This window comes from Lissotriton helveticus, chromosome 1_1 (genome assembly GCF_964261635.1).
Source record: "Lissotriton helveticus chromosome 1_1, aLisHel1.1, whole genome shotgun sequence".
NCBI lineage: Eukaryota > Metazoa > Chordata > Amphibia > Caudata > Salamandridae > Lissotriton > Lissotriton helveticus.
The window spans coordinates 484,411,506-484,435,869 of record NC_136057.1 but is presented as its reverse complement, the minus strand read 5'-3'; the positions used below and the strand labels follow the sequence as shown (position 1 = coordinate 484,435,869).

Here is a 24,364-nt window from a genome sequence, read left to right as displayed (position 1 = left end):
TCTGTGCTGAGGCCCTGCATCTCTGAACATGGCTGGAACAGCAGGGCAGTTGCCTGGTGGGTCAATCTATGTACCGTAGCCAATGCAGAGACGAACCAATCCACTTGCTGGGGTACATCTCGGAAATATTCTGGGTCCAGTCTGATGCCTGGGGATGTTTTCAGGTAAGGAATCTGCAGCTGGAAAGTCTCTACCATATAAGATGTTACTGAACAGAAGCAACTTGTTCTTTAGAAAGTTGCTGTTCTGTTGCCCTAATTTTCCCGTGGCCATTTACTGAGGTTGGCCACGAGACCTCTTTCTGACTCCTGGGGAGATGTGTTGTGACTCTTGAGAGGCAACAATAGAAGCCTGCAGTTAAGAGGCGTTACCTCCTCATGGAATGAGAAGGCACTCTAAGTTAGTCCAAAAGGCGAGCTTCAAAGAGGAAGCTGCCTTTAAAGGGCAAATGGTTACCACACTCAAGAGGGGCTGCTCTATACAGTTAACATAGACAAGTTGGAGTCTGGGACAATGAGGGGTAAACACTGGCCTAACCAGTTTTCCCATGGGTGTAGAGCCCACAAGTATCTTCACTCCTAAGACAGGTTACCGAGCTCTTGCGGACGATTGGGGGGGATGTGCAATTATGAGTCAGCAGAATGGACCCTTCTGGTATAGCTAGAAAAAACAAACCAAAAAAAACACTATTTATTGTTTGATTATTTAAAATCTTACAATATTTCCAGTACATTGATATATTCAATAAAAACAATACAATAAAAGCAGTTACATCCTAAAAAGTTTCTTTAAAAGTATTCATAAAAGCATTTTTTCTAATTTATTCTCCCAGTTTCGTAGTTGCTATCTTTAGGAATTTTACAAAGGCAGTGTTCATGACTATATCGTTCGAATGAAGACAGACTTTCAATGCCTGTCTACATGTCCTAGCTTCACGCATATTAAAATGAGGTTTAAGTATTGTGCATCTTTCGTTACGGAGTCCGGGGCAGATACATACAAGGTGGACAATATTCTCTTCTCCACCTTTACAAAGTCTACACAATGTGCTACTGTTGTTTTTTTTCCACGGCAGTTATGACTAAGGCCTGGCAGAATTCCAAATCTTGCTCTCACAAAACATTGTTTACTTTTTTCAGACCAGGGTATCTCCAAGTATTCTTGTATCTTCTTTTTTTCATATCCATTTATTACGGACCACGAATGTTTTCTTTTAGCCAGCGTATCTTTATCATTTACAAGTGATAGGTGGTTTGTTGTTCGGTTTACTATTTTTTTAAAGGATCCATAATTTATCACATAATTCCAGATTGGCATTAGTGCAAACTCTTCTAATGCATCCTTGAGAATTCCATGCAACTGATCTTGTGTTCTTATTTATTTCTTGACAAAGTAGCTGAGATATATGATTGTCATGGTCATTTTTGATCCTATACCACATTTTGATAAATTGGCCTTTTCTTGCAAGAACTTGATTATTTAACCCGAACTCCAGTCTAATTTGTGCTGGGGAGGCATTCTTTGGGAGGTAGAAGAGAGTTTTATATGTTTTGGAAAAGACCTTGTTTATCAATTCTGCATCCGTTCCCATTAATGCTTCACTACCATATGTTATTGTTGGGAGCAGTTTAGCCCCTATAATTTTCAAAAGTGGCCGATAGGTCAGATTTCCGAGTGATTTCTGTGCTATCTTGAATGCTGCAGTTAGTGAGTTAGCTTTTCTTTGTATGTCCAGTTTTTGTAGTTGATAGTTTCCTTTCTGGTCAAAAAGTACACCCAAATACTTGTACACTTCAATTTGTTCCAGTTGGGTGTTTTCCATATACCATTTATTTTTTTGTCTCAGTTTTATGTTCCTGGTGACAACCATAATTTTTGTTTTGGTTTCATTTATCACCATTCCATTTTCCTTAGCATACAAAGCCGTTCTGTTAATTAAGCGCCGAAGACCGATTCTAGTGCGGCTTAGAAGGATGGCGTCATCTGCATACATTAAGTTAGATATCATTTTATCCTCTAACTTCGGGGGATGTGCATTAAGTTCGTCAAGGTTCCCTGATAGATCTCCTAGGAATAGATTAAAAAGGAGTGGGGCCAACACACATCCCTGCTTTAGCCCTTCTGTTGCTGGAATCTCTTTTGTTAATGATCGGCCATCCCCCATCCTTACTCTTACCCAGGTTTTACTGTGTAACAATTTAATCAGTCTTAATAGTTCAATTGGAATGTCTTTTTCAATAAGTTTTTTTCCACAATAGGTTCCTTTGCACGCAGTCAAACGCAGATTTAAAATCTACAAAGCACAGATACAAGGGCTGTTTTACTCTGAGTGATTTTTCAATTATTAGTGATAATGCCATGATATTTGTCGTTGTTCCAAGCCCCTTAATAAAACCAGTTTGATTTAATGGTAAGATCTTGTTTTCTGTTACCCATTCATTTAATTTAGTTAGTAGTACTCCTGCAAACAGCTTGGCATCTGTATCTTGTAAAGTGATGAGTCTGTAATTCTCCGCAAGTGCCCACTTGCCTTTCTTGAATATGGGGGAAATTAGCGATCCTCGCCAAGACTCAGGAATGATGCCTGTTTCTGTAACTTCTTTGAATACCTTTTCTAAATAGCTAGACCAAAAGTCCGGGTTTTCTTTAAAGAGGGCAAATGGTATCCCATTGGGGCCTGGTGCACCATCTTTTTGCTTCTTTATTAGTTTTGCTATTTGTTCTTTTGATATTATGTATCTCATCACTTATTGTAGAGTTCTCTTGTATGTTCACAACGATTTTTGTTGCTCCCTTACTGTTTAGATGTTTTTCAAGAAAAGTAGCCCATTCTTGCTCAGTTAAAGTTGATGAAACTACCAATTTGTTCGGCCGTACCAATATTTATAATTTTCCAAAATTCTCTTGCGTTTGGTTGTTTGCTAGCATGAAATAACTTGGACCACATTTCCTGTTTGGCTTGGTATTTCTAGCTAGATACCACACTTCACAGGAATCTTGTAGCCCATTGGCTAGTGACTGCAAACTCTTACAGGTTATATCTGGAGGAATATTACTTTTTCATTTTACTGTCATTTCGGATATATGAGGCTCCTCTTGGTGATTACATTAGCAAAAGGTCTTTAATTGACGTAGGAAGGATCCTATAACTGTCCTTGAGGACCGGTTAATTTGAAATTATATTTGAGACCTGAGGAAGTCATTTGGCATATATTAATGTCTGACGAAACACGTGTTGGCTACAGTTTGTAACTGATGAACATTGTGATTTGATATCTGGAATAATGTTGCTTTACAACTGAAGATGACTTTGATTTGAGTTTATGAACAACAATGAAATAAAAACGCATTGGATGTCAATGGAGAAATGAGGAGAATCCGGATACAAAATTCTTTTGGACCGGTTGCAGGAATGGTTCGACAAGTGAACACTTGATGGACTAATGAACTAATGGAATGAGTGACGAATTGGTGCTATAAGGAATGAACTGATATATAGTCGCATTATTTCTTTTACCTTTCCATACAATAACTGTATTACTGATTATTAATATTTAATCGTACTGGTATTAGAGTGCTTGGGGAGGAATCGTTTGATTTTGAATATCTACTCCTTGGATACTGTGGGGTTGCCTGGCAACCAACCTCTTTCCTTTCCTTTTTAGAGCACCACTAAATATTGCTTTTTGTGTGCTTTACCTTGATTACAGTAGTGCACCCTACCAAAACCTGGTTGCCAGGATCTTATGATCCATTGTTGGAACATAGACAGGTTGGAGTCTGGGACAATGAGGGGTAAACACTGGCCTAACCAGTTTTCCCATGGGTGTAGAGCCCACAGGTATCTTCACTCCTAAGACAGGTTACCGAGCTCTTGCGGACGATTGGGGGGGGGGGGGGGATGTGCAATTATGAGTCAGCAGAATGGACCCTTCTGGTATAGCTAGATACCACACTTCACAGGAACCTTGAGCCCATTGGCTAGTGACCTCAAACTCTCCAGAGGGCACTTTCTGGGCCCAATAAGGGCACCCCTAGCACCCAGAACTCAGATCTCGCTTGAATGGAAGAGGACCAAAGGAGGGCTACCCTGCTGACCATGGTACCGGGGAAGAGGTTGCACCAAAGTTGGACTGCACCTTCTGGTCCTTGGGGCTAGCGAAGGAAAGGACTGTGCCTGCTTTCCTGCTCCTGGAGAGGCATCCCCAAGCCCAGCTTGAAGCAGCAACTCCAAGAGTCAGTTGGCTGTCTTTCTGTTCACAGCACAGGGCCACTAAAGCAGAATTAACACAGAAAAAGGTTGCTGGGGAGAGTTGGTTGCCTAAATCACCACTGTGCTGCCTAAGAGACCAGAACCAGATGCTCAAAAGTTGCACCAGAGTCTGCTAGTACTGGGAGAGACATCGGAGTACAGCTTGTTCGCCCAGGAGAGTTTTTTTTGGTTGTTTTTTTTTGTTATATATAGCGCGAACTAGACCCGAACCGAATCGGGTATCAGCGCGCTTTACATAGCACCAGTTACGTTACATGAGGACACGCATTCATTTTAGGCATGGGGAGATTAAGTGATTTGCCCAGAATCACAGGAGTTTTTTGGCGTCGTTACCGAGACTCGAACCCAACTCCCCAGGTCCGAGGTAGAGCGCCCTGGCCGTTAGGCCAACTCCTCTCCCCAAGTTGTGAGTGAGTTATCATTTGAACAAGGAAACTGCTGTGCTGGGCAACTGGACTTCTCACCTGAAGAAGACTTCTTGGGACATCTACTCCCGTGGCCAGAATCAGTCTGAGAAGGGTTTCACCATCTTGTTTTTGTTGAAATAAGGACTTCTAGGTCAGGGTTATACCCACTCCACAGGAAGTAGTCCTGTAAAGGGCGTAGTCACCCTGGTGGTGGATAGCCCATTGACTACTCCACGTACTCCCCTAAACACCTCTAAATTGAGTCTTTAGTGATCCTTCCCCACCTCCCAACCCTAGATTTGTAGATGCAAATCCTTGGGAACTAAAGAAGGGCAAAAAGACAACCCCACGAGAAGCAAGGACCTGCACAGAACCTGGAACCAAACCCTGCCTTGCTACTTTCTCCTTAATAATTGCAAAAACCCTACTTATCCTGTGGCTGTGCATCCTCCCCTACACTTGGAGGACTGTCTAGCACTTCGACAGCCTGCTGCTATCTCCCTTTGGGTGGAGTCATCCCTCGGCAGCTGCAGGCACTGACAGCATCTGCCCGGTTCAGTGTGTTGCTGGCTGTTGAGCCTACTGAGGAAGCCCACTGAGGGAGCTCCACTTTAGGAGGAGGTCTCTGTGGCTCTAGGAGATCAGCGCAGTCTCTCAGCTGAGTTTCGAGATTCTAGACCCTCCAGAAGCCCCCCAACGCCAATACCCTAAGTGCCAGGGCACTTGCACCATCCAAGGCATGTTTCGCGTTCAGCCCGGACCCCCACCGACTTGGAAGCCTTTCTGCATTTCTAGGGACATAGGAACAAACTAGTCCTGCGACCAGAGTGGCTTTGCTAGTTCTATTTCTCCTCTGCAGGTATACAGATACACCGGGAGAGCCTCAAACTCAAGTGGACAGCCATCCAAGACCCTCCGCACCCAAGCTCCCCAGCCCAGGTCTTTGACTTCTGACTGCTTCCCCTTGGCCTAGTGGTCCCCACGACCTTGAGCCCCCCTTTGGGTTTATCCGGACTTGCCCTAAGTCCCCTGTTGCAGCCTTTGTTTCAGGTCCCATGGACTTAAACGGTGTAGTGCTCCAAACTACCATACTGACCAGCACTTCTGCACCCGGACACCCCAGGGCAGGTAAAGTGAAACTGCTGGTGGTACTTTGGACCTTCCCCCCAGCACCTCAAATTACAAATCACACCTTTGAACTCCGCCTGCTAGTACCTGTCTGTTATGTGAGTTTTTACCCATGCCTCAAACTCTTTATTTGTGATATTTTTCTATTTGCTAATAAAAACGATCTTCACTTGTGCTTAAGTGATTCTGAAGAACTTTGTGTCTACATTTTTTCTATTGTTAATATACATCTTAAAAGGGGCTTACATCCCTCCCCCTCATTTTCCATTGGTTCTTGTGCCTGCCACTTACTTTCACTCTATTTCTGTTGGTTGTCATGTATGTTCCTGTATTTACCAATGCTTGTTCCCCATGTTCATCTCTTATTGTTTTCCTCAGCCAAAATACTGTTAACATCCTCTTAGGTGGAACTTTTTATTCATTGTTTTACCTCTTTCTGATTTTTGGCTTGCAAAATATTTGAAATTAAATAATCAGATTTATATAGGCCAATTTATCACCCCTTGTTTGCCCAGGGTCACGGGATGCTGCGCTGCCGAGTATCAAACCAGGTTCCCAAGCTCTTGAGTCAGCAGCTTTGGCTGTTGCGCCACATCCTCTCCTGTGTTTTTTTTTTGTAATATGGGCATTGTTCAACACCATATTCCTGTGGAGTCACCCGCATCTCCCTCGTAAACAAACCAGTTTACTTCATTTTATTTCTGTTGCTATTCTTGCCACTCACTAGCAGTGTTGCCCTCCAGAGACCTGGGCAAGTTAGAGGTAGCGTCCAGTGCACTCAAGAAGAGCAACCTGGTGCTCAGACTCCGTAGGCATTAGTCCCTTCTGCCTGTAACCTTGTTCACTCACATCTTTACCCGCAATGCCGGCATCAGCATACTTTTTGCAGACATGACAGCGCCAACTAACTTGTGCATACACATCTAGGGCCAAAAGCACTCAATGGCACACATTTGAGAAGAGGGTGTGGCTTAACAGCGAGGGTGGCTGACTTTGAACCTGGAAAAACGTGTTATTCATTTTGAGTCACATTTATAGCAAGTTAACAGATGTTCTGTTCCATATCACAGGCCCACCCTCTTTAACCTCACCAAATTGGTTCTTTACTTTGTTTTAATTGTAATATTTCAATTGCATTATAATTATTTTAATTTGAGTTTGCATGTCTTAACTCGATTTTTAATAACTGTTGATATAATGTTACCTTCATAGTCTGTCGACAATGGATTTGAATGTATTTAGTTGTATCTATCATCTGCTATATTAGACTGGTGTATTGTTTCGTCCTTAGTTATGTGACATAATGAAGCATGTCTTGAACTTTTCATGATTTTCGTAGACTTGCTACTTGTCCTCTGCCACCCATATACTCGCCTTTTCACATCGGTCGAGAATTGAAATGCATGATGATGCAAATCCAAGCTGTCAATTTCACTCAGTTTGCCCCGGCTCACCATTTTTTTTTAGCTTTTCTACAACTGTATTGCCTACTTTTAAATGAGTACATTGAAAAGGGGTCTGAATTAGCTGTGGTTCCCTGCTTAAATAGATGGCAATTTAATTCAACGTTGAAATGTCATTGTTGTGAACTAGCATAGCAAGTCTTGGCAGCGACGCATGGATTGTTTTTTTTATTTAATTTTTTTCAAATCTTCTCTTTCCGTGATGGTCACAGAAGTATGCTTAAGATTGTTTTAGTGCATTGTCATTTTACTTTAAAACTCTTCTTCTGTGTTTTCTTTGGTTTTTTTTTTTAACAGAAGTAGACAACAAACTGTCATGCTGTTAAACTATAGAGATCATATTCTAGGGTTGGCTTAGGTCTTGACTGCTGCCAGCCTTTACAGAGACCTGTTTGAAAAAACCTTTTTCTGCAGATCTCGCCCGTACATGCCACAGCTTCAATCAGGTAGGAGCTTCATTATTCATAGACTATGGATGCTTTGCCAGTGTCTTTCAAACAAGGTACGCGGGACCGTAGGGTTGTAGTGTCCTAAAGTTCAGGCTGTTGGTTTTGGGGAATCCGGTCTGTGCTGTCATTTCTGCGGTTGCGACTATTTCTGGTAAAAACTATTTATCCTGCTCACCAAGCTAAAAACTTACAACAGCAATTTTTTTTAATCAAATAGGCGAAACCTAATGCTTTTACCAAAGCTTGATATCTATTGGTCTTGGATTTCTTATTGAGTATTTGAACCATTTATTGACTGTGCACCACAAATGCTTAGCACTCCTAAACATCTGAAAGAAACAGGTTCGTGTTAGATTCATTACCTTAGAATGTCCCAAGGCGTCAGACTGGATCTGGAAAGTTTTCGTCAGCAGAACCCCTGCGCGTCGCTTGGCGTCGTCTACGGCTCCTCGTCGGCGTCGTGATTGCCGGGATGACGTCGTCGGAGTACTTAGACGCCCCCTTCGTGCGCTGATGTCAGTTCTTCTTTTTTCCGCGCCAGCAAGCGCAGATCCGGGAAGAGCAGTACTCCAGTCAATTTTTGACTACGTTTTTGATCTCTTTTGATCACTTTTCGACTCGCAGTGCCGCTAGGGGTGCCTGGTTTTAAACTTTGCGAGGACTGTCACCGCTTGATGTCGGTGACAGACCCCCACCGTCGGTGCCTTTATTGCTTCGGGCCGACCATGATGACAAATTGTGCCCCGACTGCTGGGCCTTGACCTCTAAGGCTACACTGGAGCGGTCCCGTAAGCTGCTCGAGCTCCGGCTGTCTGCTACGGCTGGGGGTTCGAGAGACACCGCTCATGCGCCACGTCCGGTTCCATACTCGCCGGTCCCTGGGCTGCACACGACACCGGAGGAGGTCAGCGCGTTTCTCTCGACCATGAGGTCATGCTTTCTTGATTCAGAACCTGCTAAGGCGCCTTTGGGTCCGACTGGGAGCCCTAGCGGGCCGGTTGCTCTGGTCCCGGCGCAGTCGGGTGCTTCGGCCTCGGCGCTGTTGACTACTCTGGTCCTGACGCCGCAGGGCTCTGCAGGATCCAGGCCTGGATCTGGCTGTCGCAAGTCGACCGCACGACTCCTCCGCTGGTGCCGACCCTCCATCTCCAGACGACGTCGACCCCAGTTTCAGTCCGGGTCCGGCATCGGACCGGCGCCGCTCGGCGCAGTCTCCGGCACCGATGGATGAGGCCTTCACCCTCGACCCAGCTCCATCATTTTTGCCTGATTATCAGGAGATGGATGACTAGGAGGACTGGGAGGGGTCTAAGGACCCTCTGGCACTGCAGTGCCAGTTGAGTCAGGACTAGGCAGAAGAGCTAAGGGAGGCCAGTGGTCTGGACACTTCGCCCGACACTGGATTTGTCTCTCCTGCCTCCGTGGCTTCGGAGGAGGGGGGCTGCTTACAGCGTGGTGTTGAACAGGGCGGCCAAGGCCTTTGCTATTGAGCTCCCTGTTGCGGCTGTGAGGACTACCCTCCTCACTTAGGTGCTCAAACTGCAGGCAAGCTCCTCGGAGCCTCTACTGCAGTTTAACGAAGCCCTCACTGACGTTCTGTTGGTCACCTTGTCCAAGCCCTCCACAGGCCTTCCTGTGGATTGGAACGTGGCCTGGCGCCACCGCCTGGCTCCGGGCGACCCTAGCTTTCAGTCCGTGCACCCCACCCCCGAGAGGCTGGTGATCCAGGCCTCTACGTCCCAGACCGCATTCCCGACTTCTCCGGATCAGGAATTCTCCGGATCAGGAATCCAAAAGGCATGATCAATTTGGTAAGAAACAGTTCTCCTCTCTGAGTTTGGGGCTGCGGTCTGTTAACACCTCCTGCCTTATGTGCCGTTACACCCACTCTCTGTGGGATACGGTTGCGGACGTGCTGCCACAGTGTTCGGGGGAGGCCCAGGCAAAGCTCACCTAAACCCTAGCGGAAGGGCGGTGAGAGAAGTTGGCCTGATGTGCAGTGTTCACTATTCTAGTGATCACTATATATCAGTCCAAACAACCCTTATTGATGATTGGTTGTAAGTCAACCTTATAGACCAGCTATCCTAGTAGCATGGATACGATCAGTCTAAGGCTAAGACTCTAGAGGGCGTGTTAAGCCAGCTGTTTTACCATCACATTACCCCTTGAACACCCAGTGAAAGGACACCACACAAGTGTTATGAAAATAAACAATGTATTTATTAGAATCACAACAACCCTGTACTCTTTATGAGGACAGGGTGCTAGGCACACAACAAAACTCTTACGAAAATACTTAAGTTAGCACGGTATACACAAATGCCCGAGGGGCACGAAAAACCATATACTCTAAAAGTGGAATGCGAAATTACTAGCAGGTTAGTACAGTACTAGTAGGCGTTGGAATCGCTAGGACTTGACTAGGGAATCGTTAGATTACTTCTAGGAGACCTAGGGGACTCGGGTGCAGAGTGTGCACTCTCACGCGGGATGCGGGACAAAGTCTATGGAAGCTAGTAAAGTTAAAGTTAGTGTTCACGGGCGAACCCGACCTGGTAGGGAGAAAACGACAGTGGATCCTGACCCTTGGATAGTGAGGCTATGCTGGGACACCGAAGTGCCGAAGTTACCTAGCCCAGGGGCTGCAGCTGCATAGGTCTCAAAAGACGTCGGGAATCCTCGGTGCCGGACCAGGAGCATGGAAGAAAGATGCTGGCAGGCGACCAGTGAAGATTGTTCGAGTTGATCCAAGCCTGGATCTGGAAGAAGGATGACACCTGAAAGCAGAGGGGACCAAGTTCGTGACTACTAGCCAGTAGTCAGTGGGCACCAGGAGGGCACCGGATGGTAGTCACCTCGACTAGGTGAGTGGGCGACGCTGGCTCTGCAGATCTCACGGACCAGGAGGCGTTGTCGGCGACCAGGATGGAGAGGCGAGCTGTCCCACGATGGATGAAGCTGTCGGCGTCTAAGTTACCCAGGATTGGGCAACAAGCCTTGGCTAATTCAAGCCCACGCGGTGGACTCAAAATGGCGTCTTGAGTGGACCAGGAGGGTCCGGGGTGCTCCTCTTCGGGAGGGGAGCAAGAGCCAGTCTGGAGCAACCAGACCAGCAGCAGTGATGTCGTCGGGTGTCGTTCAGAAGGCCACAAGCCAGCGGGCTAGTAGCCAAACAACGCCGTGAGCAGCAGAAAGCAGAAGGGCCCCACGCCGATCGTGGAGATGCTGGGGGGCTGCTCTTCGGTGCTGGAGCTGCTCAGGGTCGGGGCTTCTCTTACCCCAAAGCACTCAGTCGAGGGTCACTCGGGAGTCGTGCTGGGCAAGCGTCGTGCAGTCTTGAAGATGGCCGGTCCCTCGAGGTCTCGTCACACCCACGAATCTCAGCGTGACTGATGATGTAGTTAGAGGTCAGAGGTGCCAGGGAAGCCGGTTCTCGTCGAGCTGGGCAGTCTTGATCCGGAGGAGAGACTGGCAACAAACCGCGATGCTTGGTTGGTGCCTGCTGCTGCAGGGTGACTACTCCTTAGTCACAAGGCAGAATCTTGGGAAGAAGTCTTGAGTTCCTTTCGTGGAAAGTAGTTTCAGGATTCAAAGATGATCTGATCTGGAAGGGGGCCAGTCCCTACCTTTATCTGGGAAAAGGGGGCTGGCACGCGACTAAGTCCTGCCCTATGGGTGGGACCAGGAGGGGGGTGGTTACACCCCTCTCCTTTGGCGGGCTTTCCCCAGGCCAGGGGCTGGAGTGCCCCTGGAACTGGTTTCAGCCGGCCTATGCACAGTGAGCACCGGGGTGCCACTTGCAGTCACCTTCCTCTGTAGCCCTGCCTACCTGGAATACACAAAACCCTGTCTGGGACGGTGCTGGCCCCGCCCCTGGCAGGAAACCCTTTGTCCTTGCCTCCTGCTCTGGGAGGACTCCCAGCAGCAGGAGGGCAGACTTGTGTCTCGGTGGCAGCATCCATTTTGTGGATGCTAAGGCTCTGTCTGACTTTAACCGGGGTTACAGGTTACATACATGTCGTGTCCCTCTAGAAGGGTGGAATGCTAACCCCGTCGCCAGAATTGGCGAGGGGTTAGTATTCCAATTCGTATGACACCTTACTCGACATGTTTTGAGAAAGCGATACCAGAGTTGGCATATAACCGCGAGGATTATAATGCACTTAAGAGTATATGGTATGCGATATCATGGAAACGGCTAAGGGATAGATCCCGAAAGCCGCAGACAGGCTCAGCTCATGCCAGAGCACCATCTCACACGATTCCAAGCACTCTGCCTTCAGGATTGTTAAGGCCTGCCATAGGAGTGACTGATAGGAGATCTGTGTGTCCATTTAGGTTTAGATATAGGTATACTATATCTATAGCAAGGGGTGATTACACCACCTTGCCCCAGCTGTCAAGCAGCCAGTTGTGTCAGTTTTGGATGGCCAGCCAGGGGTGGCATAATACATGCTTCAGCCCCTGGTAGGCCCTGGGTACACCTATGCCCTGGGTACCTAAGGTACACTGTACAGGGACTGATAAGGTGACTCAGTATCCAATTAGATATGTACCTAAGGTACATGGAATCCATTTTACAGAGAGAGCAGCAGGCCTGGGGTCCTGAATAGCAGGGCCCTAGGTCAACTAAGTCAGAAAACCAGCAAAACACCAGGCAAAAAGTTGGGGGCAACCATAGTCAGGGATCTACCTTCCTACAGGCGGGATGCAGCACTGTACTCCATTAGATGTGGACTTGACACCACAGACTCGCTGGGTAGCACGATTGCAACGACAGTGGCGGTTGGCCGCCACGCCTGGCTGAGGTCCGCCAACTTTTCGGGGGATGTTCAGGCCTCGCTCATGGACATGGCCTTCGATGGCCGTCGCCTTTTTGGCGACAAAGCGGACAGTGTGCTTGAACGTTTAAAGGACTCCAGGGCTACGGCCAAGTCCTTGGGCCTAGGCCAGAGCCAGCAAACTTCCGCTTTTCGCCCCTTTCGTAGCCAACGAAGGGGCACCCCCACACGTCCAGCCAGCCACAGGTCGCAGAACCAGTCTCAACGCGGTCACGTACGTGGTAACCGTTGTGGCGGTGCTGGGGGTCAACTGCAGGGTCAGCCCATATCCGCTCCCGCAGCATCTGCCTCTAAGCCTTCCTAGTCGGGCATTTCAGACCCATTCGATGCCAGTGGGGGGCAGGGTTCGCCATCACCTCCTCCACTTGCGCACCATCACGTCGGACAGGTGGGTGCTGCAAATCGTCCGAAAGGGCTACTCCCTCCCCTTGGAGGCGAACACTCCAGCCATGCCATGTCAGGGGATCACTTGAAACTTCTGCAGGAGGAGGTTTTGGCCCTCTTGGCCAAGGGGGCCATCGAGCGCGTTCCTGGGTCAGAAGTAGGACGTGGTTGCTATTCCCACTACTTTCTGGTATCCAAGAAGGGGAAAGGAGGCCTACACCCTATCTTGGACCTACGCAGCGTCAACGTTTTCCTCCGGAAGGAGAAGTTCAAGATGCTGACTTTGGCTCAGGTCCTGGCTGCCCTGGACCCAGGAGACTGTATGGTAGCGTTGGACTTGCAGGATGCGTATTTCCACATCCCCGTCCTGGAGGCCCACCGGCGCTACCTGCGGTTCACGGTAGGCCATGACCACTTTCAGTTTACTGTGCTCCCCTTCGGCCTTACCAGCGCCCCTCGGGTGTTCACGAAAGTGATGGCGGTGGTCGCAGCTCATCTGCGCAGATCAGGGGTTTCAGTCTTTCCCTATCTGGACAACTGGTTGTTGAAGGCGGGCTCACCCCAGACAGTCGTCTCACACCTCCAGACTACGGCCGACCTCCTGCACTCGCTGGGGTTCTCCATCAACATGCCGAAGTCACACTTGTGCCCCTCTCAGAAGCTCCTTTTCATCGGAGCGGTTCTGGACTCGGCGCAGTTTTGAGTTTTCCCCCCCCGAAACAATGGGTTCGGGATATTCAGGCTCTGATTCCGATCTTTCAGCCTTTATCCCAAGTTTCGGACAAGTTGACGCTGCGGCTCCAGGGGCTGATGGCCTCCTGCATCCTTCTGGTGCATCACACCAGGTGGCTGATGTGGGCTCTGCAGTGGGACCTGAAGTTTCAGTGGGAACAGCATCAGGGCAACCTGTCCGACCACGTCCTGATCTCGGAGGGCACTGCCAGTCAGTTGCAGTGGTGGCTCACGAACCGCGATTGGGTCCGCGGCAGATCTCTCTCCCTTCCCCAATCGGAGCACACAGTGGTGACGGATGCGTCCCTCCTGGGATGGGGGTGGCACATGGGGGAGAGGGAGATCAGAGGGCGTTGTGTCTCCGGCAGAGTCCCGGCTCCATATCAACCTTCTGGAGCTGCGGGCGATCAGACTTGCACTGAAGACATTCCTTCCCTCTGTCCGGGGAAGCGTAGTGCAGGTGTTCACGGACAACACCACCGCCAAGTGGTGCTGCAACAAACAGGGCGGGGTGGGGTCGTGGACCCTTTGCCAGGAGGCTCTGCGCCTCTGGCAATGGCCGGAACACCTGGGCGTCACCTTGGTGGTTCAACACCTGGCAGGTTCCCTGAACGCCAGGGCGGACGAACTCAGCCGCTGGTGCATGATGGATCATGAATGGCATCTGAACTCGGACGTGGCGCAAGGCCTCTTTCTGCAGTGGGGAGAGCCTTGGTTAGATCTATTCGCCACCGAAGAGAACGTGCAATGTCATCAGTTCTGCGCGTTGGAATTTCCAAGGCGCCACTCGCTCGCCGACGCTTTTCGTCGCGAGTGGGGCTGCGGTCTGTTGTACCCCTTTCTGCCTATACCACTTCTGCCCAGAGTGCTGTAGATCAGGCGAGACCGGGCCCAAGTCATCCTTGTGGCTCCGGACTGGGCACGAAGATACTGGTATCCTGAGCTACTCAGCATGTCTGTCGATCCCCCGATTCATCTGCCTCTTCAGGAGGACCTTCTGTCGCAGCAGCAGGGGATGGTTCTCCACCCAAACCGGTCCAGTCTCCACCTACATGCGTGGAGATTGAGCGGCGGCAGTTGAGGCCATTTGACTTGCCTCCTGAAGTTTGCGATGTGATTGTCAGCCAGGCGTCCCTCCAAAAACACGGTATACACCTGCAGGTGGAACAAATTTGTGGCATGGTGCACAGCAAAGGCTGTGGATCCACTCTCTGCCCCCCTTTCAGAGGGTCTCTTCTTCCTTCTTTCTCTTGCCCAGCAGGGCTCTACTCTGGGCACTATCAAGGGCTACCTCTTGACCATTTCAGCCTTCTTAAGGCTTCCTTATCAGCCTTCTCTTTTCAAGTCCCCTGTTTTAAATAGATACTTGAAAGGCGTCACACACATGTTTCCTCCTGTTCCCTTCGTGATGCCTCAGTGGGACTTGAATCTTGTTCGAACATATCTGATGTGTGCTCCCTTTGAGCCACTTCATAACTGTCATCTTCGTCTTCTGACTCTTAAAACTGCATTCCTGGTTGCCATCACCGCTGCCAGGAGAGAGTAAGTGAGCTCCAGGCTCTATCTTCAAAACCTCCTTTCCTCTCTGTCCATCCGGACAAAGTTGTTCTGTGGACTCGTCCTTCTTTCCTGCCCAAGGTAGTCACGGCCTTTCACATCGGGCAGTCCATCACCTTGCCCACCTTCTTTTCACCTCCACTTCCCTCGAAAGAGGAAGAGAGGCTCCACCGTTTGGACCCGAGATGTGCGCTCTCCTTCAATCTAGATCGCACACGCCAGTTCCGGGTGTACGACCAGCTCTTTGTTGGTGACATGGGCGCTAAGAAGGGATGGGCGGTGCACAAACGGACCATCTCTCGGTGGGTCATCTTGTGCATCCGGGTTTGCTACTCCTTGGCTAAGAAGGAGCCTCCAATTGGGCTGCGGGCTCATTCCACTCGGGCCTTGGCAGCCCTGGGTCTGGGAGTCCCCTTGCAGGACATCTGCCAGGCAGCTAAGTGGGCCTCGCTGCACACGTTTGCTAGACACTACTGCCTGGACAGCCAAGTCCGGAGAGATGGCTTTTTCCGTTCTTCAGGACTTTCTGGTGTGATCTTGGTTCGCAGACCAACCACTGGGGTTGGTATTGCTGGGGTATCTATTCTAAGGTTAGGAATCTAACACTAACCTATTTCTTTCAGATGCACAAGTTACTTACCTTCGGTAATGATATATCTGTAAGACAGTAGTTAGTGTTAGATTCCTTACCTCCCCACCCATCCTCCCCGTTCTACGGACCGATATCTAGGGTTAAGGACATCCCTTTCAGGGCCCTAGTTTCATGGCACCAGTGTCGGTTTCTATCATGGCTCTGTGTTCCTGGCGCGGAAAGCTATGTACAGAACTGACGTCAGCGCGAGAGGGCCGCGTCTAAGTACTCAGACGTCATCACGACGACGGACACGGAGCTGCAGACCTCGCCTAGCGACGCGCAGGGGTACTGCTGACAAACTTTCCTGATCCAGTCTGACACCTGGGGATATTCTAAGATAAGGAATCTAACACTAACTACTGTTTCTTACACTTGTGCTGCTCGACCACACTACCACAAGTAGAGCTATTGTGAACATTAAAGTACGGCCTGTAAACCAAAAAGGGTCATCCAGACTTATTGCATGGTGTGCCCTTACGTAGGGATCACTACATAAGTCTGCATCCGACAATGGTGGTTCAGCAGTGGGATTTCAGAATTTCATATGCTGCCACTTAGTCAATAGGTGTGTTACTAAGAAATCCACAATTAACTTGTCCAAAATGATTTAGAAAATGGACGATTTTTTAATTTTTATACATTTTCTATTTAGAACGGTCAGGGCCTTGTATTAACCCCACTATGCAATGGAACTTACTGGTCAGCTAGGTTTAACAATTTTCTAGAATTTTGCTTGATGTTCTAAAAAGATTACAATTGTTCTAAAAGTGTCTGGCTAGGTAATACAATGTTGGAACTCAACCTGACCCCATATCTGCAGCTTAAGATGCCACAGTTAACGACCCTCTGTGAGGCTTATAACATTGCTACTGACTCAGACCATTCAAAAATCAAGCCTCCAGGAGGCCCAAGCAGAATTTGATGCAGCCCAGTTGACAAAGGGTCCTGCCACCTCTGAGGAGGATGACTGTTGCCAGGGGACTGTAGTCCACAACCCAGGGGACAGCCCCCCTAACTTAACAAGAGAAGGTGAGGACCAAAACCACTACCTATCTCTAGACTTCGAGTGCTTCCTGGGGTAGGTCAGTGTAAAAAGCTTGCTTTCTATGTAGTATACTAAAATGAGGTACACTATGCAGTAAGTCCAGACGACCCTTGTTTGTTTACAGGGCTTAAATTAAAAATCACAAATGCTCTTTGTGGTAGTGTGGGCAAGCAGTTTAGGCATATCAGAAAGAAGTGTTAAACATTTGTTGTACACGCAGTCAATAAATGAGACACACACTTGAGGAAACTAGAGACCAATTAAAAAAAATAACTTCATTGTATGGAGTTTAGACACCAAGATCATTGGAATCGGGTAAGTACTTGAGATGTTATAGATTTTTACAGGTAAAACAGTAGAAAATCACAGCTGCCAGATTAAGGCATAAGCTGTGAACGTGGTAATGATATCTTATGGGAGAAACATTCACTGCATAGGTGCATTTACAAATAATTCTCAGGGTTACTCGCCTGGACTTTGGGCAAAGGTCCAAACAAACACTAGTGGTTCGGATTTACCTCCCCTAGTGTCTGTGTGCAGAGGTTTTGGGTCGCGATGGTATCCTCGAACGCTACCTGTTAAAGTCTATGGGGAAATACCTGTGGATAAAAGGCTGCAAGCCAGGACTTGGGGATAAGTCTGCCAGAACCAAACTGTGGGCTCGGCTCTTGAGTCCCATGAGCAGGGACACCTTTGGTTGGTTCTGGCTCTAGCAGTGAGGGCTCTGGTCCAGAGAGGTTTTATCAACAAGTTCTGCATAGGGATGAATTGTATCCCATTCTGGTTGCATACTAAAGGTTGTTCCATTCATGATAGTCTACTACTACCAATTTTAAACTTCTATCAATTTGAACAAAAGATTGACCAGTTAGTATTGCTTTTTTTAGCTCAGGACTGTTATCATACGTTATCCGGAGACAAATTTGACTGTTTTTTAATTACCGTGCTAGATTTACAGATTTCTCTATCACTATTGAGCCCTGATGAAGTTCCAAGAACTTTTGAGTTTTGAGGAACGAAACGCGTTGGCTGTCTTTGTGCCACTGTATCGAATCTGGGAAAAAAAGACGAAAAGAAAGAAAATATTTTGGACTCTTCATTATATTTAGTGCACCTCCATTTGTTTAAATCGTTTGGAGAATCTGTGATCAGAGGCACAAAAAGGTGACCGGTGCCGGAGTATTGTGCACAACCAACCTGATAAGACAGCAGAGAAAGTGTAGTGCAAACCTATTGGTCTGTGACCTTGTATCTAATTGGCTTATTGACACTTAACAAGCCTTGGCTGCTGCAGGGGCTCCGGTACCCAGAGTATAGGTGCTGCAAGGATCCTGGAGGATATAGCAGCTTAAGACTCGCTGAGGGAGTGGGGCTGAGTTCTGGAAGCCTAAAAGCCCTTCTCCTGCAGGGCTGCTTCCTCTCTGGACCTGGTGGTCAGCAGAACACTGTACCAGGCAGATGCGGTCAGTGCCTGCAGACTGCTAAGAAGTGGCTCCTCCACTTAAAGGGAGATGCTGACTGGTGAAGTGCCGGAAGCCCTCCAAGGTTGGATGAGTCAGGTCTTTGCATTTGTCAGGACAGCAGCAGTCAGGGTTTGGTGCAAATTCCGGGGCTAGGCCACAGTTCTTGCGTTTTCGGCTCTTCTTGGTCCTCCTTCTGTTCCCAAAAGACAAATCTGAGTTCCTGGTGTCAGGGTGCCCACTGAAATGCAGAATTAAGGGGAGTTAAGGGAGGTGTAAGGTAGCAGCCAATGGGCTATTTCACCCCCTAAATGGCCACTTCCTGGAGAGAGTTGGCCTAATTCTGACCCATTGTTCTTAGTGCCACTAAAAACAAGATGTTGGAACCATTCTTTCGTTGTTCACTTAAGGCAGCCTTCCTTAATATTGTGGCTAGCCTGAGAGTGGACATTCCTTCTGATAAGGTAATTTTACCTCCCTTTCTGGTGCTAAATGGGCCTCGGGGCAGGAGGTGTATCTCCCAGTTCTGGGGAAAGCCGGGGTCGATTATCAAAGGCGGTAGAGGCGTTGAAGTCTGGCCTTGATATGCTAAAACACTAGCCATCCTGCCGGAGGGAGTGTGAACACCTTCCTCTGGAGCTGGCATGGTTTCTGAACTCAGAGCGCTGGCTCTAGCCTACAGGGAGTCAAACTTGTCTATGGTGGCAGGCTGGACGATAGAAGTCTGCCAGCACACTAAGACTAGTAGGATTCAGGGGACACCTCTAAGGTGCTCCCTATGTGCATATCAGGACAAATCCGGTATTGGCATCAGTATGGACTTGTCAATACAAGGTGCTTGATATTAAACACCATTATTATCAGTGAAGCCATTATATAGATTGGTAACTCGTAATGACCATTGTCCTGTACATATACTTAAAATTGCTTTCTGAACACTTGCAATGGCGCGGCAATGGAATCAGATATCACAGGGGCTTATCTGCATCAGCAGATATGTTCTCACTTATAATATAATGTACCCCGCCTTAGGTCTCTTAGACCTGCTGTAGGGCTGACTTACATATAGTAAATGCAGTGTGCATGTCGGGGAGGCTCCTCCACGTGGGCAGAGGAGCGGCGCCCCCACTGCTTTCTCGCAGTGCAAGAAGCAGAAACATAAAATGGTATTATAAATACCATTTTATGATTCTGCGTCTCGCACTGTGAGAAAGTAGAAGGGTTTGGTTACGGGTGGGTAGGTTGGCGGGTCTGCTGGAGGGGGTCCTCAAATGCTGTGGGCCCTGACTGTTTGGTCGGCCCTCTGGGGCCGACCAAACCAGTCATGCGCGTACTGTTTTCTCCATGTAGGCTGCATAAAATGGTACCCCGTAGACGCCTGGCTGGGCAACGTTTCTACCAATCACAATGCTGCCATTGCATCGCTGTGATTGGCTTAGTGGAGGAGAGGGATGCTGTCGGTTTCCTGTTCCTGCGTAGCAGGAAAGCAGGAGCAGACCCAGCAGTTAACACACGGGGCCTGGGAAAGGTAAGTTTTTTATATTTTTTTAACCCCCCGCTCCCTGTGCGAACCCCCCCCCCCCCCCCCCCCCTTCCCTCGCGAAGCTTCCCCTATCCAGTGTCCGCCTCCTACCCATGAACCATGCCGGCCGCAACTATTTCATGGGCATGGCACACGGAGTGATCGCACTAGATTTCCAGGTGAATGACTGTCTGATCGTAGGGAAAGGTTGTTCAGAAGCGGGACCGTCTCGCGGTGGATCGTTCTCTGCATTAAAATCTGCTACACATTGGTCAAGAAGCAGTCCTGCTCTTTCCACTAGAGCCAATGCTGGCGACCACTGCATTTGCATGCGGAGTCCCGGTCCTGGTCCAAGCAGCACCTTGAGCCTCTGCCCTCGTTTGCAAAACACTACTGCCTGGGCAGACAGGTCCATTGGGACGGGCACTTTGCCCATTTGGTCCTGCAGGGCATTTTAGTATGAAATTGTTTTGCAGACCCACCTCCTTGGAGGTATTGCTTGGGTATCTATTCTAATGTAAGCAATCTGCAGATAGAAGTCTATATCAGATGAACAAGTTACTAACCTGCAGATTTCTAGAGCTGGGCTGCTCCCTTATCAGGGCCGTAGTTTTACATACCAGGCTCCTTGCTCCTGTCATGGAAAGTTGCAAAATGAAATGGACGTTAGTGTGATAGGGTGATGCCTATATAGGTACTGCATTTGTCACTTCCAGCACGGACGACACCATGCGGAGACAGACTGTGCCCTCTACTGGGGCATAGAGATACTGCTCATGAAAAATGTCAGAATACAGCCTGACGCCTGGAGATAATTCTAAGGTGAGGAACCTGCAGCTAGTTGGAATCTCTACCAAATAAGGTGCTACTGAAGGTAAGTAACCTGTTCAACTAGCCCAATGTTTTGTGAACAAAGTTTGCAAGTGTCAAATTTGTTGAGCTTGCCAGTGCTTGTTTGTGGATGAGTGAAATACTTAGATTTACTGTACCTTTTAAATCATTTCAAGAATACTCCGGTGGATCTGCTTTGTTGTGGTGTCTAAAAATATATTGGAATACAGTCTAATTTTATGAATTGATGTAAGATTTCTTTGGTGTCTTGTCAATTTCTCCTTCAATTGTTTTGGTGCTGTTTAAATACGTTCCACTTGTTCCTTTGTGTAAGCCTTGCTGCTCAGAGCCACAGCTGCCCAGGATTGAGCTACGGGTTTGACAAACGAAACCCTACTTGATCCTAAAGGGGTTGGTAAGTGGATTGCTCAGCCACACCATATAATACATCTCATTACCTCAGAAGGATGATTCAGCGGGTTACAACTTGGGTTGTCACCTTCCAGTCACAAACTTTGATCTCTTGTGAGGTCAACTCATTCTTTCAATCTTCTGAGGCCTCTAAGCTGGTTACCATTAAACTTGAACAATAGATTAGAGTGTTAATTTAAATGTCAAGAACATTTAGTAAGACTCTTTTTAAAGTTAATAAACGTAAGTTTTTATTTATTTTAGTCTGTGGCAATCTGTTCATGGGAACAGTGGCGATGCAGTGGATGCATTTGAAACCGCTTTGGGAGCAGTGATGCAGCAAGATACACTCCACAATCTTTGGATGGAGTAAGTGTTTTCCTTAAAAGTTTTACTCTTAGCAGTCAGTTGTGGCACTCCAAATGAAGTATGCTTTAATGAGGTGTGTTTTTGTTTTTTCAGTTATCTTGTCTTCACCAATAGAAAATGTCTTGAGGCCAACAATAGACTTCAAGATTTCAAATGTTTTACAGACTTGGTCAACAGATGTTTGATAACTGTCCCTACAAGACAACCTATTCCTTTTAGTACTGCTGATTACTGGACCAACTATGAGTTTCATAATCGGGTATGACTTTTTCATGCAGCTTCTCTGCAAATACAGTTCTTGCCTCCTCACTTTATTTTGTTTTATTTAAATGATTGGATTTTTCTTAAATTATATGGTTTAGATGAAAATGTCACATTTTATTTTGATATGAATAGCATGTGCTTACCATTATACTGCAGAGTAGTTATTTATAAATTAGACCTTTTATTTTAGTGCCATTTTAATTAGTGTCTTCAAAAATTGGCAATTACAACATGTTTCTTTTGCAAAGAGCTGTTTTGCTGGCTGCCTATTTACCACTTTTATTTGTGCTCACTAGGCTTCGCCAGGACATTACAAAACACGTTGCTTTTGCTTACTGTTTGATTTGCAAGATTAGATCTGTTCATTAGATGTGTATTAGTAAAACTGTAAAGATCCAAAAGTTAGCATGAAAATGGTTGCTGCTAACAAAAATTAGATTCTGATAATTCTAACTGCAGATTCCTCACTTTTGGAATATCTCCCAGACGTCAGACTAGATCTGGAAAATGTTCATACCAGGTTTCCTGTGCACTTCCAGGAGGTGTGTGGCTCTGCGTTCACTTCGTTTTGGCCCAGAAGTAACTGAGTGGAGCCACGTATACGCAACACCCCTACATGCCGTTAGTTCCAATGTGCAGGGGAACGATGAACCCTTTTACAACCTACAGGATTCAAACCATTCTATGACTGTCGTGAATAGATGTCAGTGGCAAATCTGCACGAGGTGTGCCTCTGGTTTTTGCGGGCCTGAATCCAAGTCATGTGGGAAGAGTGCGTACCCCCATGCACCCAAAGTCACATCTCGACAGTGAAACGATACTATGTCACCCAACATCACATGAAGCCACTCCAGTCCCACTCCCACTCTTGACCATATCCCGTGGCAGGTCCTCATTGCAGCCGAGATCATCCAGTAAGTTAATAAAGTCGAAACAGAAACCCAAGATGGTGTAGTGAGGCCTGACCCCATCCTGCCATTCTACCTAAAAAATTGAGACCGTAAAGGCGCCACTCTAGATTGCTCCTGATCTGATTGATGACCCAATTCACAGGTGATCCTGACACACCCAAAGTTCCCTGTGCCATCAGTGACTATGCTGCAGGTTGAGGCCATGGTGTTTATTTTTTACACTTTCAGTTCCCTATGACGTGCATTTGGGCCCCAATGAGCCGCAGATGTCTCCAGTCGTGTTACCACCAGTGTATCAGTCCTCTGTGCCATTGAGCCCCTAGAAACTGACTGAGATCCTGTAACAACTCTTGTGTCTATTTCCATTCCATCTTCAAGTCCTGTGCCTGTCCCTCCGGAGTTGGATCCCATGTAGCCAAATCTGCCTGTACCCCACTAAGGTTTCGCTGTGACTCCACTCCAGCTTACTTACTTACCATACAATAGATTATTGAAACACTCCCTCTACTATGGAGCTGTCCTCAGTTGCTCCACCACATTTTCGGTTCCGACTCTGACCAGGGTTTGCCACCACTTTGAGAGGATGGGCAAGATTGACCCCACCTTATGAATACAGTTAAAGTATGGATTTACAAGAAGCCAGTGATCTTGAAACGTACCCTTATACTGGGTTTATTAACCCCCTTGGGCTGCCAACAAAAGCAAGTGCTTCCTTTTCTGAAGTCATCAGAAGTGCTGAGGTCCTAGATTTAAAGTTTCCTTCTCTTGAGGTACAAATAAATCTGCTTACTGAAGTTCCTCTTTCTGGGCCATCATCTTTTGATCCTCTACTGCTATTCAATGAGGCTCTGACATCCATGTGGATGCTTGGTCTAAACCTTGCTCTTGCCCATCAATGAACAGGAAAGTGGCCAGACTCCACAGACTGTTGTCAGATGACCCTGTTTTTATGCAGTATCCTACTCCTGAAGGTTTTGTGGTCCAAGCTTCCACCTTGAAGGTGAAATCTAATTCCAACCAGATCAGAGTGGCTCTCAGTGGAGCATCTATATCAATTGTACTACAAGAGGTGTGTAAGCAAATGCCTATATTTTTGGATAAACAATCTAAAGTGTTTCGGGTGATGCTGCTGGTTTTTCAACTGGAAGTGCAACTTGGCCTGTTAATCAGACCTCCATGCTAGTGCCCTAACCCTAGAAGTGTATGTCGAATTGGTTGTACCCAATTGGAAATGGGTAACTTAGCTGTAAGTATCTCATATATGGTACCCAAGGCATATCAGATAGAGGTGCACCCCATGCTTACAGCACTGGTTGTGCGCCCATGGAGGTCCCCCAAGTAAAACGCGGACTGGCAACCTTGCCATTTAAAGTAGTGACAAAGCCACCACTTCCCCTGTTCCCCTGTGTAAGTCACCCCTCTAACAGGCCTACAGAGTCCTAAGGCAGGGTGCAACATATGACACAGGCAGGACATGCATTTTACATGTTCTGGCAGTAAACGCACAAAACAACAGTTTTTACTGTGGAAAGACTTGGTCGCTTGATTAGCGAGTACAGATTGCATTTTGATCCTCAGCTTTGGTAACTCCTGACGGTGGGACCAAAGTGGGCACTACCAGGTATCAAACAACTAATTACATTAAGCCTGGCTTGTACCTCAAGTCGAAATAATCGTAAC

General features: G+C 47.5%; 1 protein-coding gene across 1 annotated transcript in view; it reads left to right on the top strand.

The window, feature by feature from the left end:
* Positions 1 to 24,364, top strand: part of ZFC3H1 (zinc finger C3H1-type containing) — an 830,061-nt gene that overhangs the window by 675,323 nt on the left and 130,374 nt on the right. The window contains exons 29-30 of the mRNA XM_078673923.1: positions 21,405 to 21,509; positions 21,603 to 21,768. Coding sequence (XP_078530049.1) covers positions 21,405 to 21,509; positions 21,603 to 21,768 — 271 coding nt within the window. The remainder of the gene's footprint in view (positions 1 to 21,404; positions 21,510 to 21,602; positions 21,769 to 24,364) is intronic.